The 17,835-nt window shown below is 36.2% G+C and overlaps 1 protein-coding gene across 1 annotated transcript in view; it reads right to left on the bottom strand.

The window, feature by feature from the left end:
* Nucleotides 1–17,835, bottom strand: part of CSMD1 (CUB and Sushi multiple domains 1) — a 1,033,138-nt gene that overhangs the window by 143,987 nt on the left and 871,316 nt on the right. The window contains exons 31-36 of the mRNA XM_051614951.1: nt 16,279–16,395; nt 12,387–12,500; nt 10,409–10,504; nt 2,856–3,059; nt 1,621–1,745; nt 941–1,037 (exon numbers count right to left, since the gene is read on the bottom strand). Coding sequence (XP_051470911.1) covers nt 941–1,037; nt 1,621–1,745; nt 2,856–3,059; nt 10,409–10,504; nt 12,387–12,500; nt 16,279–16,395 — 753 coding nt within the window. The remainder of the gene's footprint in view (nt 1–940; nt 1,038–1,620; nt 1,746–2,855; nt 3,060–10,408; nt 10,505–12,386; nt 12,501–16,278; nt 16,396–17,835) is intronic.

Below are 17,835 nucleotides of genomic sequence, written 5' to 3'. Positions count from 1 at the left end.
GTTGTCTCACTTTTCCCCTTCCCGTTCTCTCCCCCATCCCAGTGTGTGGGAGTGAGCAACTGGCTAAGCCACCTATTAGGGTTAACCCACAACTCATTTTAATATATAAATTTTGAGGTACAACTTCACATTAATTAATTCAATATCCAAATAATATGAGGTTAATTTTTTCAGTTGATAATTCGTTTCCTTACATAATCCAATATATATCTATACTTTAAAATTAATTACGCCACTGGAGAGGCAAAAGTCCACAGAGCGTTTCAGTTACACCAGAATCAGATCAGGTTTGTGATAGATTTCATGAATCTAGGATATTATTCATGACCTCATCTTATAAGAGATTCCACTTTCTCTTGGTTTGGTTTATAGAACATGGTCTTCCTAGAAAAATTGTCTTATAAAAAAGGAGTAAAACTATATATGCCTGATGGACATGTGAAACAACAAATTACGTGGCTTGTTATGTCTCAGCTGTAATAATTTGTTTTGTTCTCTGAGGTCTGGTGAGTTTGGATAAATACTAAATGTTTTATCTTTTTCCCCAGAAAGAGAGGCTAATAAGGCTAAACGAAATCAAAGCTATCAAAGGAATCTCCTTGAATGTCAGTACTGATTTTATCACTGTATCTTCTCTCTCAGAGGGGTAGGTATGATAGAAGAAAGAAATTTTGGGGAGTATTATCACCTGAACCCCACTAACCAAAGATAAAAACTTAAGTATCATATTTGCTTCTTAAAATCTCTCTTGGAACTTGAATATTGACACATTTACAGCACCATGTAAAGCACCATTTCCTCCCCAAAATGAGAATGTTTCATAATGATATAATAAATGATGCAATACAAATACACTCCTTGTCTATGTGTGTGATCACAGACATGTTCACTCACACACGGATATATAGACCTGCATGTTTAAGTCGTGGCATATCCCCACCTGAAAAGCTCCCAAGTCGTGGTGCTGTCATATCTCCACCATCATATATTTCAAGAGAGTCCCAGTTATGTTCAGTGGCAAAACTGATTACCTGGATCTGTAAAACAACAATACAGAACTTTTTAAACCAGGTAGCATTATGTCTTTTCAAATGTTCCAGTAACAACAAAATAAAAAGAGAACATGCCTCAAAGAAATAAATAAGCAGATCCAAACCAGTGAGTGAAAAAATGCAAAGAAAACATGAATGTTCACTTTTAAAATTGTCTTAACTCTTACAAAATATGAAAGTTGCACGTTTATAAATAATTACTCAAAATGTAAACGAGAAGATAATCAGGACAGCTGCAGACCTCTCAAGTGCCTCAGTGATATCCTACCAAATAGAGAGGGTTGGCATTTGCATACTACATTGAAGAATCAGGACCTTTTTTCAATATTCTACACAGTTAACAAGAAAGCTGCTTGATAACCATTTCTCATTCTTAACCCCACGGAAAAATAAAGTAACATAGCATAAATCTAACAAAAGAACAATACTGAGAAAAACAAAGCAAATATTTCAAGTACCCCGAAATTTATCTTACCTATTGCTATTTTCTGACATATATAGAAAAGTTATTTTTTAAGCAGAACCACGAAGTACTTAATATTCCATGCTTGACAGAATACAGACTTGCCTGAATACCTGATCCCTCAGTCACTATGATTTTCCACACACAATTCAAGCTGTTACCATAAGGCTCAGGGTAACCTGGTGAAAGAATAGTACCTCTCCGCTCAGTAAAATTCCTACTGCAGGGCACTGAAAGAAAGTATTATATTGAATCATTCCAAAACTTGAACTACTTCAGAGAACAGAAAAGTAGTAATAATTTAACTAAACTAATAATAATAATTCTCTTTTGTAGCATAAACACATAGTCATGAAGCAATAATCTGAACCAAGAAAGCAATGCTCTCTAAAATAAGGTAACAATACTAAGCATAAGATACAGCCTGCATGAATAAACAATTCAGAAGTGACCTTAATTTTGACCATTTGCAGCCTAGAACAGCCTTGCTGCACAGCCTAATCATTTCTTACCTGAGAGTAACACCAACTTTGAAGACACAACATTAAATACGATCATGATTGACAAAAATAATATAAACTTATCCACAGCCCAAGATAGTTCCAACATTGTATATAGCTGGTAAAGCAGTGTAGTACATTAAATATTTTTACTGTTTATATAATTGGTCCTTCAAGATTAAACAAAAAAACCCCACTAAACTAAACATAAAAACAGAATTCAGAGAAAATAAGAGTACCTGCATTTAATTTCAGAACACTTTAATTAGTTATAAATTCCTATGAATAGCAATTCCTTTTGGATACAAATCCAAGGAGGGAGAGAAGAAACCTTTTCAACATTTACAAAAACAATTTGAGGTGCTAAACATTATCCCACTGCAGGTGTATTGATAGACAATAAAATTAGGTATACTTAACAATGTTATCATTATTCAATGTACACTATGTTTGTACTTGAAAAAGGAAATCATCATCCTATGTGTGATAGAAATACGCAACAAGTACTAAGTAATAAAACAGGTAAAGACACTTCTGTAGAATTAAATTCTGTCCTGTATTTCAAGCTGCAGATGAGTAATGAAAATAATGAATGTTGAAGAAAATGTGCATCACACTTGTTCATATCATCTAAGTCATTATAGGAAACACTATATTGCCTACCAGCCAGCTGGTACTCAATTACTTTTTGATATGGAAAACTGCTCTTTTAAATTGGGCATGACTGATATTAATCGAAGGAGAGAATATATATGGTAAATGCTATTTTCTGAAGCAGTTCCTGAATTCTGATTCAGAGACATGTGCAATGGAACAGATGACTTTAATGTAATTGCTTACCTACACAGCTTGGTACTGTGTCATTCCACTGAGCTAAGGCATTAGGTACAGACTGACATCTGATAGCTTTTGAGCCTTGTAGAAGATAACCAGGGCTACATTCAAATCGAACAACAGAGCCTGCTGAAAACTCGGAGCCAATTCTCCTTCCATACCTAGGCTCTGGAATTGAGCTACACTGCGTATCACTTGTGCGGGGAACAGCTGCATAAAGAGAGAAAGTAAAAAAAAAAAAAAAATGATGTCATGAATCTAAAGGAAAGTCTTCATAGACCACTAAAAATGCTCATCGTTTCTTGCAGGACAGAGCTTAATTGTGTTTGTTCCTTTTACTTGCTCTGCTCCTTTATTCTCAAAGACTGGCCTAATATTTTCATGGCTGTTAGCTGGATTGAATTTTGGGCTGTGACCATGCACAGTCATCTAAGTGCCACGGCAGCCCAGAGAACCATCGACTTTGGAAGCATGACCTTAGGCATGAGAGATTCAGTGGGTGCTTCGGCTGCCCTCTTTAATGACAAGTTACTATACCTACTACATAAAATGTGGAAGTTTTGGGTTCACATTAGAAGTTGCTCATTAAAGTCAATAAAATATTATGCTGTATGTAATCAGATATAAAACCAATGTAATATTATAGAAATATTTGATTTAGCATATTGGAGAACACAAAGTGATGATGACATACCCTCAAGGTTATTTCAGTGTTTACAGTTGGTAATAATTATATTTTAACTAACATTTCAGAGAATTCATAAACCTGATGTGATACAACAGTTAAGAGACTGCAAGCAACATTGAAAGAGCAAAATAATAAAATTCATCAGAAGCCCGTGGGTTTATTTTCCCTTCGGCTTTGTTATTTATAACCACTTCTTTATAAAAGGCATTTATTTATAATTACTGACTCTTGGTATTGTGCATGTTGTTTGTGTAGCAAACTTGTTCTTTCTATATTCCATTTTGCAGTTAGCTAGTAAATGTACAATTTTAAAAAACATATACATATATATAAAGATTACAGAAGTATCACTTGTGTGCAACATCATCTCTTTTACACGATGATAAATGTACATTAAAAATAATCTCATTACATGTTCAAAAGGTTTGTTTGATCAGTTTTTGTTCTTCAAGTATTAGTTTCAGGGGATCACTGCATCCAGATATGAATACGTAACACCATGAAAATTGCTTGGCATTTAGTCCTTAATTAACAAAGACATGGAATAGCACAGGAAAAAAAAAAATTGGGACTTTATAGACTTTATTGCTGGCAGATTTTTAAACATGGGATTTCTGGCTTAGTAACCTATTTAAAGTGTAAATAGAATCATGGTTATATTTAATTTTATTTTACATCCTTACATTTAATTTTCTTTGCTGGTCTGTACAGTGAAGAGCAATATGTCCATGTATTCATGTGAACATCTTTCACACACACACAACCTCCCCTACTTGTTCAGCTACCCCAGTCACTAGGCAAAAGACAAAGTTTGTGGAACCTATATATATAGTTATTTTCATATTTATAGCTTTATGCTTTTCTTAATTCTTATACTGTCATTTGCACTATTCAGAATCATAATTATTTAAGTGCAGGAGTTTTAAGTACTGGTAATTGCTCTAGAAGTTAATACTTGCTGACAAGTTGGATACAGAATACTAATTGAAATCAATCTTATCTTAAATCTAGCATGAAATATGCCACACATTTTAGGCGAACATTGGAAGTTCTCATTTATGATCACGTTAACATGATGTTCTACCAGTTTTCTGTATTGCTGAAGAACATAATAGTTAATTTTATTCAAGTATTATTGAATGTAGAGAAAAGCTTTTTCAAAGGTTTAGAAAAAAATGGTACTAGCAATAACAATACAATATATGCTTTTTTATTAATATGCAGTGTGTTGATTTTTCAGGAAATGGTCACACATCTTTTCTCTTACATCAGTAGGTTAGATGGTTGCAGAAACTTTTAGACTTAAAAACTCAAGAAAGTTGTAATGCATCCAAGATTCAACGAAATGGTCAGAGGTAAACTACCATACTGCTGGAATGGCAACTACACAGTATGTCCAAAAAAAAAAAAAAAAAAAAAAAAAATGCAAATATGTCTTGCAAGTTTTTAGAATAGTTAAATAGTTTACATAGTATAAACAAGCCTGTTCCCTTTAAGTAGATTTAGTATACCTGCTTTTGTTAAAATAAATGGGTTTGGTGATTATATGTTCAACATGATCTTAGTATCACCCAGTTGCACTGCAGAAGGAGAATGAAGAAATTGTAGTTCAAGTATTTCACACAGTCTCAGTTCTTCCTGATTGTAACCTGCAGACCAAGTGCAGTCTGCCAGGTCAGTTCAGTTGACCCAACCTGTTTTTGTTTTGTTTTGTTTTTTTTGTTCTCTTTTACTGGGACTAAAGGCCTTTTCCCTAATGGTGTCAAATGGTCTACTGTACAAGCAGTATCCACATGACTGTCATATGCCTAGAACTACAGCTTCTGCCACATGCTTAGGTATTAACTCATCCCTTGGTCAGGACTACTCACTCAAATGGGAGTTTTGGTCATGAGATAAATCGTTCACAATCATGTGATAGCAAAAGGTTCAATACATTGTTGTGGAGAAACCAGTTTTGACTCAAGGAGTTTATACTTAATTATGTTTAATTTATTTGATTACCAATTAACACAAAATCCTGATCACTGACTCAGGAGTTAAGAATAAAGAGAACACAAACAATCAACCAACCACTTAGGTTAACATCTTTCCTTCCCCGTCCCCAGGCACAGCTTCAGTCAAACACCTATCCTTCGCCTTCCTTGTCTCAACTACCTTCTGTCCATCTTAGTTCCACCAATGAAGTGAGAGGTAGCACAGGAGGTTTGGGTCATGTGCTCTCTTTGCGCTTCTTCGTTTTCCTCTGCTGTGCTTAGTATTTTACTGATTTTCTCTTTTGCTTTTTGCTTCTTCAAGTTTTCATGCCACTCTGTTTCTTACTGTTCCTGATCCAGTGTGGGTCACCCATGGGATGCATTTGCTAAGAGATGTCCCCCTACTGCAGAACAGGTCTTTCACAGGCTGAAAATCTCTCTAAGGTGTTCTCACTCCAGCATGGCATACCCACAGGCCACAATCCCTATAGAAGTGCTGCCCCTTTGGCATGGAGGGCCTCTTTGCAAGATTGTTTCTCCAACAGTCCCTCCAGCTGCTGTCTGCAGCAGCACATCCCCAAATGCTTCTCTGGTCTGATGCAGTTGTCACTTTCACAAATATCTTTGAGAACAGGCACTACATGCTCCTCTGACTGGTGGAAGTTTTGACATGTGAGAGGTTATTCATACCAGCTTCAGAAGAAGTTGCATGTGAGTGGTTAAGTGCTAGCTCATGACCTCCTCCCACACAGGTCACAACTACAGCCCTCTAACTAGTTAAACTTTGAGTTTACATGTGTCTAAGCCTTACCTGTCTTCCTATCAGGGTACTGAAAATTTCAGCATCACTCCTGGAGTATTTTTAATTCACTGTGTGGAAGAAACTCTTGCCAGGCCTTTTAATGGGAATACTACCTTTCTCTTTTTTTTTTTTTTTTTTTTTTTCCAGTCACTTCCTCAAAACAAAGGAAATTTCAGAAGAAAATCCTTTTTCAAATTCTCTGACCCTCACCTGGAGTTCACATCTGGAGAATCCCTACAACAGCTGTGCAAAAGTAAAAGACCCTTTTAAAGAATCAGATTAAAGAATATCCTATAACTGTCAGTCATCACAGCTAACAATTTGCATACATGCATTTGTAATCCAAACAGATTTTTTATATAAGTAGCATTCTCAGCATCTCAAAAAAGGATGTAAAATCATCCATTATAATATTGCCTTATGAAAATTATTTTCCTATGAGCAAGCTACCTCTGTCATTATAGCAAATGCAGGGACAGTTTACTAACAAATTATTAGTTCATGTAGCAGAAGTACTGCTATGTGCTTCCTTTTCAGACTGAAAGCTGCCGTTTTATTGAAAGCAGCCAGTAAGTAAAACAGCCATAGCAGTGACAAACATCCATGGCTAGGGTTATGTTGGACTATTTTGTTGTCAACAGGAAACACTCAATGACATGTTAAAATTGCCATTTTGCTCGAATTTTCACAGGTTTTAATAATACTCTATTAATGGTTACAGCGAGATAAGAAATGCTAAAGATGCACAAATAAGTCATGCCATTCACAACAAAGCACCATTTTTCTAATGCTTTTTTCCCACTTGTTTTAAGAAGAACTGCCTTAAGAACAAATGTAATCCAAGCCAGACATAAAAAAGAATTCAGATTTCAGTAATACATAGCAAAATGCAGTACAGTTCTAAGCATGTATAAAAAATTAGGAAAATACGTGTGTTCCTCTAAAAGGTGACATGGCTGACAGTCCAGCTGAAATGCCTCTACACCAATAGACTGTTTCAGTTGAAAGGGACCTACAACGATCATCTAGTCCAACTGCCTGACCACTTCAGGGCTGACCAAGTTTAAGCATGTTATTAAGGGCAGTGTTCAAATGCCTCTTAAACACTGACAGTCTTGAGGCATCGATCACCTCTCTAGTTCTGTGGTGTAAACCAGGACGTAATTTGTCATGGTAGCATGTGGAAAATAACACTAACAGTCTTAGTTCTGCTCTCTAATTACACTCAGCAGTAAGTGTGAGCTATGTATTTTATTCTTGTCGAAGATCAGATCAACTTAATTGTTGAAGTCATGTTCCTCTTTTATTATTGTTCCCCTTTGTCTTTCTTCCACAGTCCTTCCTCATCCTAATATGCTAACCTTCTTAATAATCTTCTTTAAAATCTCGTTTGACCTCATAAATGAATTCATGTATTTGTATAGTAGGGCAAGTAAAGGAAGACAGGTATTAAAAGCCCATACATTTTTGGGTGGTAGAAATGTCATTACTTTCTTTTTTAGGGAAAGAACTCTGTACTGCTGCAGCCTCAGCCATATAAGAATATATGCTATTGTTTCTTAGGTGGTGCCATAGCAGGAAAAAAGGGTAAGATACACCTGAAAATAATGTAATTCCCAGTCATCTTAAATGGTTCCCAGCATATTTGAACATACCTGACCCTAAAATTCTGAAAAACTGGATATCAACTGAATCTGATAATAAAGATATTCTTGTATGCATTGTATGAAATACAAGGAAATGTGGTCATCTGAGAAAAAGAAATGAAGGCACCAATGACATAGGCAGCTAAGAAGAAGTGTTTGAGAAAGTGGTATTGCCAAAGCCATTAAATCTGAATCAAGAGCTATGAACCTTATTTATTGCTTGCTCAAGCCAGAATGTGAAATAATGCGAGCTATAACTTTTTCCCCCTCTAGCTTTCTGCCTGGCTTTTCTTATAGTGATGGCAACCTAGACTTCTCAAGCTGTACCACAGACATATTCCATTTTCTACAGTAATTATCCTACATCTTTTAGTAAATGTTTCATTCTGCTATGAAACAAAATTGAAACCAGCTCAGTGGAAAAGTGAGCAGGGAAGGTCAACGTGGATTGGAGGGTTATAAATAAAATGATTGACTTTGCAGACCAGATTACTGTGTTCAATTTGAGAGTGGATGTTAGTCTCTGAAGTTCTTGAAAAAGGCTAGCAAGCATGCAGTCATTGGAAATTCAAACACATGCTGCAAAAGAAGAGTGAAAAATCTCAGAATGATAAAGCTTATTAAATGCAACTAACTCATTAACCAAATAGTGTCTGAGGCAGAATCCAAGTGAACTTCAGTTAAGCTAATACTGAATCTGTAAATAGTAAAAACATGTTGAAGCACAGCATATTGTTTTGACAACATTGTGCTGTCAATACCTATCCAGAACTGAGATTTTCATAAGTACTTGAAAATATTTTCCTCATTTTTCTTTTCTTTCTCTTTGTCTGGAGAAAGCTGGAATGAACAGTACTTCTAGAGGTAAAGACTTCAGTAGAATGTAACAAAGGTTCTCCTAACAGCTCTTGTTCTGTACTCACACATTAAGTAACTGTTATTATGGAACAAACCACAAAATGTATTTTTCAATTGCTTTTGTTAGAAAATCATCACCATTTCATACTGTAGCTGTAATTGGATGGGGAAAAAACTAAGCATAAAATAAATGTTAAGGATACACTTAAGTATAAGGGTATAAAATATTTAATTTTATTTTTAATATCTGTTTCAGGTAACTTGATATTCCTTCACCAGAACCACAAGACCTATTTTCTTTGTCATTATAATATCTGAATATATCTGAATATAAATAACAAATTCTTGGATTGTTCTTACTGGGTAACAAATTTACTGATTTATTGAATTCCAAAATGCAGCTTGCAATTCTGGGTGTATTTCCAGTGCCCATTTGAAATGCTACCCAATGGCATGTTTTCATTTTCATCCCAGGGAAAACTGGCTTTTCACAGGGATAAAATGTGTGCCTCCTCAGGTCCATAGGAGTCTAGCAACTTACATCCAACTCAATACAAAATAAATATTCATAACTCCATTTGCTGAAAACTGAATATATTAGTCATTGTGTTTCAACAGCAAGGTCTATGGTCTTGTCCCTACTCATTTTAGTCAAGCAAAACACTAGCTAGATTTAACAGATATTTCTACCAAATAATTAAATTGAGTAGATACAACCTGGCCAGCTGCTCATAAACAGAGAAGAGCTGTTTGTGCATGTAAAGTTAAGGAACTGGCAAAAGACTGGAATTGAGGTGAGCAGACTTGGCATATTCATGAAGTCAGTACACAGACTCTCCTAAGGAACACACACTAACCAGAAGGATACTGTTGGATTTTATAGAGAGATTTGAGAGCCTTGAAACAAATTATCCAATTGTGAGGGAAAACTGGTAATTTGGACTAGGTCAGGGTCTAGCAGGGATAGACCAGGAGATTCTCAAACAATTTAAACACAAAAAGGGAACATACCACAACTGGGACAGGCAATAAAATCAGGAGTATGACAGCATTGCTCAGCTACTTAGAAACAAAAGTCAGGGAAGTCCAAGCCCAGCAGGAGCAAAAACTAGCAAGGGGCACTACAGAAAAAGAGTCTGCAGGTATGCTAATTACAAAGGGAAGCTAAAAATACATGTGGCTATGTTCCATGTATGTAAGCGTGGGGGGAGGATTGTGGAAAACCTAAATGACAGATAATGCAGAAAATATTTAAGTATCAAATGTCTTTTTTGCATTGCCTTTATAGTCGTCACCATGTACTTCTACAGTTTGAGTCTACATGAACACTACTCAGCAGTAACAGAGCAACAGATTACAGACTACTAAGAAAGGCTGGAAATATTCACGTCCATGGGGTCAGATAGGATTCACCAGAGACCTCTGCCATTATGAAGCCAGCCTACCATTAGGAGAAGTCCCTGATGGCTGGAAAAACATTAAGACTACACCCACATTTAAAGAAATACTTTAGGAACTAAGAATAAATCAAAATAATACACTGTGTGAGACTGGCACCAGTGTCTTCTACCAAAAGCAGACACCTTTACCTTGGTAAACAAAGTGGAATCCCCTGGCTGATGCCCCACTCTTAGCACTGAATCGCAGAAGAATTTGATTAGATGTAGCCAAAGGCAATGTCTCTCCTACAAATGAAAAAGGAAATAAATTAAACATGCAAAACAGAAGTAACAGTTATAATTCTTCAGCATATAATAAAATATATTGTTAAAACAGTTTTATGTTTTCCTCTGAATTTAAAGAAAATCTAAGTAACAATGTGTAAAATTGAATTTGCCAGTGGAGGTCTGAAAACTTGTCAGAATAAAAAGACTTAATGGTTCAAAAGCATAAACTTCCTGACATTTACTGCAGCTATTGCAACTAGAGCTCTAATAAACTATTTGTCTGGGGAACCCTACTGCTGTCTGGGGCCAAAATAATTTAAAAAAAATTGGTTAAATTTTTCTGTGAATGAAAGCTTTACCTTGCCTTATAAAACACATTAAACAGTTAAAAGCATTTGAAAAATGCCATGTGTAATGTTGACCATTTCAAAACTAAAAGTGACACGAGAAAGAACAGATCCATGATTCATTTTATGTAGTTGCTTCAATAAAATTTATCATTAACATGAATTACATTACATTTTAACTTTCTAATAGCATTTCAAATTTTATATATTGGCTTGAGGACTAATAAATATCTCCCTTCCTGAGCTATCTATAGTCATGATAGAAGTTCAGTAATTAACTACAGACAAAATGACAGTATTTTTATACTACAAGGATGCTGCTCCATATAACAACTGTTTTTATTCTTACCAGATTATATCAACCCATATTTTAGTAAGCTCTATTGAAATGAACTATAGTGCTCAAATTTAATATATGCTAAATAACTGAGTAAATAGGATTTATAATTCTTTCACTTAGTTTTATATTACAGAAAATACCTATTCCACATAACAGAATCTCTTCCTAAACCAATGTAAAGTTGTCACAACTTATAAGTAAAAATCACAAGTTTAAGTTCTCTTAAATTATTTTCAAATGTCTGCTGTGAGAGACATTAGTTTCAACTTTTTAATATGTTTGATGCAGTAAAACTGCGTGCTCATATGACTTGTGTCTTAAAATTTAAACATTAAAAAGCAAGTATTTTGTCTTGTCACTAAACTTTTGCCAGTAATCAAACATATTTTAAAATAAATTTGTGAATTCTAATTATAACACAAATAGTTGGAATTCACCAGAGGAAAACGATAAGCGGCATTGTTCAAATAATAAAATGTTTTCTATAAACCAAAGAGATCTTTTAGCATAAAGTATTTCTCCAATTATTCAAAACCAAGTAGTCATGAAAAGCCTTGGATTGCAAAAATCTTAAACTCACATATAAAGTCTCCTAAACAGTAGTAGTGTATGCAAAAACACTTTCATAGCTGCAGAAATGTATTTTATATATCTCTCTCTCTCTCTCCACTTCATATGAACATAGTAATTATATATTCATACACTGGAAATTCTGGCCGTGCTGAAATCTATATAAGTTTAATTATGGTTTTACAGGGTCAACATATTGTTATAGTTACCTGAATGGAACAGCCGGCTTGCTTTTAGTCTAAGTGCATGTTTGTATACAGATAATTGGATTTTGTGAATACAAGTAATTTGTGTTGAAGTTATATTTTCAGAAAATGTAGATGTGTAATTCACAGAGTTTAGGGGCAGAGAAGATAATTATACTATCCAGTCTGCCCTCTTACATAAAGATCTGAGAATTTCATTCCATTATTTCTGCACTCATCCCAGTGATCAGGTCTTGCCTAAATCATATGTTCCAGATGAATGTCTTGATTCAAAGATTTAGAAGGGTCTTAAATTTCCCTTGGCATTCTGTTCCAGTGACTTTATTTATTTAAAAATGAAATTAATAATATTATCGTCATTTAGTTTTTCCATACTGAACAGTGTAAGCAATATATGCTTCTTTTTTTTTTTTTTTTTTTTTTTTTTAATTACTTACCTGAGTGGGATCCAGACAGTGAACTAAGAAGTCTAGCCTGAGAGTTTTCTCCATCAAATAATTCTGCCACATCATTCAAAGCTGTCTGAAAATAGGCAAATTGCCCAAACACAACTACATTAAAAAAAAAACCAAACAAAACAGAGAGAGAGAGAGAAAAAAAAAAAGAAGATTAAACAAGAACTTAGTCTTTAGAAACAAATTTAATTAGATATTTTTTCTGGACTTAGTTACCAGTGAATTTCTGCATGAATCCTTTCCAAGTTAATTTATTGTCTACTACGATAAAACAGTTGCATGACATATATATGCAATTACATATATATGTGCTTTTCATTATTTATCTATTTTTTATTTGGAATAATATAAATAAATCACTCTTTCCCCAAAAAGTACATAGAAAGGAAAGTTACTGATCTTTATCAATCTTAGCAACTGCTAGGGTGCATCTAGTGTCATACATGATAAATTGCTTATCCATTTTATAATATGAGGAATATGTTTTAATCTTATTAATTTGGCTATTTTTGTAACTTTGTATAGTACTCATTTTATCAGAAAGATATAAAAACTGAGCAAATATTAAAAATACCAATGTGCTACTGATTCTGACGTATGGCTACACTTGATTTGCACTTCAGCTATAAGCAATTTAAAGTATACTGACAAATAATTTAATCAACATATCTCACTTGCAGATACCAAATGTTTTCACTGAATTCAAACATCAGATAGCAATAGAAGCATAAAGCAATAAACTGGTAAAATCAACTTAATAAGAATACTCCTTTGTCACTGTAGCCATCCAAATTTTACCAGCAAGGGAAGAATTTGTTTTAAACTTATACCTATTCCAGATTCTGTATACAAATCAGGGGTCTTCAATGCAGCACAATTTCTGTACAGATTGCATTTTCCAACCTTCTTGTGAAGTTCTTATTTAAACTTTTTTTTTATTTTTTTTAAAGTATAGTCCAACCTCCTGATTTTCAAAAGCAGGGCTAAGGTTGAAGTTAGATTACTTTTCTGAGGTCTGTTTATTTTGTAATCTGGCAAAAATTATTTGAGCTACCTGTACTTAATCACTTTTTTTCCTTATGTCCAGTTAGAATTTGTTGTGCTACAACTTGAGACTTCTGCCACTGGTCTCTTACTGCATACTTCTGGAAGGAAGGATCCTCCTTCACTTATCTTCTCCAGGCTGAACTTCCTTCAGCTCTTCTTTGTACTATGCTTCAGCCTCTTAATCGTCTTGGTGGCTCTCTGTTGGGATTGTACTGTTTTAGCAATTTGCGCCTTGAAATTTGGAAGCACAAAAGTATAGACATAGTTTCCAGACGCGACTTCATGAAGTTACAAAGAGGGAATCAATACGTTGTCCCAACTTGCAGGCTACATCCTATATTGCTATTTAGTCTTAACTGCTGCCAGCTATTAACAACTAGAAGTAAAGTTACTGCAATGTCCTTCAATCCACAAACCTGTTTAGAACTGCTAAAAATGCATGTTTTTAAGAGAAAAATTCTTTAATTAATGAAAAAGGATTGGTTTTAAGTTCTGCCTCAGGCCAGACCATTCAAGTAACCTTTCCATCAGGCCCTCCTCAAGACAGGACTACAGCTGGAAGAAGGATCTGGGGAACTACAGGCCTGTCAGCCTGCCTGGCTGCCAGGGAAGGTCATGGAGCAGATAATCTTGAGTGCCATTATACCGCACATGCCGGACAACCAGGCAATCAGGCCCAGACAGCAGGGTTTCATGAAAGGCAGGTCCTGCTTGACAAACCTAATCTCCTGCTATGACAAGGTGACCCACTTAGGAAAAGAGGGAAAGGCTGTGGATGTTGTCTACCTAGAATTTAGTAAAGCCTTTGACATGGATTATCACAGTGTCCTTCTAGAGAAACTGGCTGCTAATGGCTTGGATAGGTATATGCATTGCTTGGTGAAAAACTGGCTGGATGGCTGGGCCCAGAGTAGTGGCGAATGGAGTTAAATCTAGTTGATGGCTGGTCACCAGTGGTGCTCCCCAGGGCACAGCATTGGGCCAGTTGTGTTTAATATCTTTATCAATGATCTGGAAAAGGGGATCAAGTGCACCCTCAGCAAGTTTGCAGGTGACACCAAATTGGGAGACAGTAATGATCCACTTGAAGATTTGGAAGGCTCTGCAGAGGGATCTGAACAACCTGGATTGATGGGCTGAGGCCAACTGCATGAGATTCAACAAGGCCAAGTGCCGGGTCCTGCACTTGGGTCACAAAAATCCCAGGCAATGCTACAGGCTTGACGAAGTGTGGCTGGAAATCTGGCCAGAGGAAAAGGACCTGGGGAAGTTGATCAATAGCTGGACTAACATGAGGCAAGACTGTGCCCAGGTGGCCAAAAAGGCCAACAGCATCCTCACTGCTATCAGGAATAGTGTGGGCAGCAGGGGTAGGCAAGTGATTGTCCCCCTGTCCTCAGCACTGGTGAGGCTGCACCTTGAATACTGTGTACAGTTTTGGGACCCTCACTACAAGAAGGAGACTGGGGTACTGGACCAAGTCCAAAGAAGAGCAACAAAGGTGGTGAAGGATCTAGAGAACAAGTCTTACAAGGAGTGGCTGAGGGAAGTGGGATTGTTTAATCTGAAGAAAGCGAGGCTGAGGGGAGACCTCATCACTCTGTCCTGAAAGTTCCTGAAAGGAAGTTGTAGTGAGGTGTGTGCTGGTGTTTTCTCCCACAAAACAAGTCATATTACAAGAGGAAAGGCCTCAAGTTTCACCAGGGGAGATTTAGATTGGATAACAGGAAAAACTGCTTCACCAAAGGGTTGTCAGGGGCTGCCCAGGGTAGGGGAGGAGTCACCATCCCTGGAGGTATTTAAAACACATTTAGATGTGGTGGTTAGAGGCATAGTTTAGTGGTGGACTTGGCAGTGCTTGGTTAATTGCTGGACTTGATGACCTTAAAGGTGTTTGCAACCAAAATGATTCCATGCTTCTGTTTCTCCAGTGTGAGTCCTACTCACAGGCTACAATTCTCCATGAACTGCTCCAGCATGGGTCCCCCGTAGGATCTCAAGTCCTGCTGGCAAACCTGGTCCAGCGTGGGCTCCTCTCTCCATGGGGCCAAAAGTTCTGCCAGAAGCATGATCCATTGTGGGCTCTCCACAGGGTCACAACCCTCTTTGGGTGTATCCACCTGTTCCAGCATGGGCTTCTTCATGGGCTGCAAGTGGATATCAGCTCCACTGTTAACCTCCATGGGCTGCAGGGGGACAGTCTGTCTTATCACAGTCTTCACTACAGACTGTAAGGCCATTTCTGCTCTGGGCCTGGAGCACCCTGTCACCTTTCTTATTCACTGACCTTGGTGTCTGCAGCATTGTTTCTCTCACATATTCTCACCCCTCTCTACTGCTACAGTTTGATTGTACAGGGTTCTTCTTTTCACCTTCTGAAATATGTTATCACAGAGACACTACCACCATCACTGATGGGCTCAGTCTTGGCCAGTGGTGGGTGCATCTTGGAGCCAGCTGGCATTGGATCTGTCAGACATGGGAGAAGCTTCAAGCAGCCTCTCATAGTAGCTGTAGCTGTAGCACCCCCACTACCAAAACATTGCCACACAAACCAAATTCACTTGGTTTTTGACAACTGATTTTACTTTGCAGGAAGCTTGAATGAATAGTTATCCTATGATGATGAATGATGTAATCAGTGAAGGCATTCAGGATATGCTTGGATAGCAGACAAAGATGGCTTAGCTGAAATCTATTACGTCATGAATACATTTATTTTTAAAAGCAATTTGAAATATATAGAAAAGCTAAGGTCTCTGCTACACATGGTTTGAACAGGAGAACAACATTCAATGATTGATAAATCAGTAGACGAAATTCTTACCAAATTCTTTAGGTACAGTTATTGAATAATAGCAAGTCTGTCCAGCAGTGTAATTATGAGGATAACTTGGTGATAAAACCACTCCCTCTGATCCAGTATACTGCCCCCCACACGGTGCTGGAAAAAGGACAGGAATTTGTTAATTACAGCTGTCTGTATTAGTTTATTCTGAAAATGAAAACCTAAAGATTAGTAAGTGACAGTTCAGTGCTTTTGATTTTGTTTGGTTTTCCTATAATGACATAGCTGATGGCTCTTTCCTAGAATATAATTTTAATAAAAATGTATTTAAAATTAGAATACATTAGAGTGTTGCTTGACTACAAGGATTCATACAGGACTGGAAGTATAAATTATTTAGTTGAAAGAAGCTGTAAACACAGCATTTAGGTGTTTGGGGTTGTTTGGGGTTTTTTTTTATTTGACTGTGTGTCGATACCTATCTATGTCTCTATCTATATCTCTATGTCTCTATCTATCTATCTGTCTGTCTGTCTATCTATCTATGTATCTCTGTATCTATGTAAAAAATAGCTCAGAAAAAAACCCATGGCAAAAATAAATGGTACAACATTGGGTCTCAGAGGAATATGATACGCTACCAGTACCCTTCAAAGAATGCCATGGATCCTGCTTTGTAAATGTATGCTTGAATTGCCTTGCTTTTCATAACTTCCTAGATGATTATCAAAAGAGCATATAATTTGTACATATAAAAGAAATATCTTTGGCTTCATATGTATATCTAACAGAACAGGAGAAGTAAGATAAATTTTACAGCTGCAGAATTTAGAAGGGATATTTCAGGACAGTGGAGCCCTGGCCTTCAAGACTAGTCAGGCATCCTCTAAGCAGCAGTTCTGCCCACATCATGAGAAAAAAATGAACAATGCATGCATAGTATGTTCCTTCCATGTACAGGCAACAAATGTGGCATGCTAAAGGACTGCAGAATTTACCAATTAAAACTAAAAGCATTACATCACAGGAAGTCTGTGTCTCAAGGATTTCTCAGCAAAAGCCAAAGCAAGGAGAAATAGCAGACATAAGGAATGGCTATTTTTAAGTTAAAATATCTCCTTGTGTTGGATATCGAATAAATACATATCTGTACTATTAAAATAAAGAACTGCTGTCACTCTTATCAGTTTTTGAAACAAATGGAAAGGCTTGGCTTCCAATCAAAATCTTAATTAAAATGTATTATAATCAAATGCTACTAAAACTTATAGATTCTACAAGAAAAAAAGATTGCTGTATATTGTTATATTACCCAAGAAGACAATAATGATATTATTTTAAAAATAAATAGATACATTAAATTATAAAAACCTAGAGTAGTCACATTACTTTTCCTTTTAAGCAAGCAAACCATCATTTCGTAACCTAAACAATAACTTTGAACTATAAGAAATAAAGTAAACCAATGTTACTCCACGCCAGAAACGTCACATATAGCAGATGACATTTTAACAGCTGCCTAGAAACCAGCTCTGAGAAGCAGGACGTGGGATCCAGATGGACAAACTTATTGGTCTGGTACTATCAAAGGATGCT

The sequence above is a fragment of the Apus apus genome, chromosome 3 (genome assembly GCF_020740795.1).
Source record: "Apus apus isolate bApuApu2 chromosome 3, bApuApu2.pri.cur, whole genome shotgun sequence".
Classification (NCBI taxonomy): domain Eukaryota; kingdom Metazoa; phylum Chordata; class Aves; order Apodiformes; family Apodidae; genus Apus; species Apus apus.
This window is presented reverse-complemented; position numbering and strand designations above follow the sequence as displayed.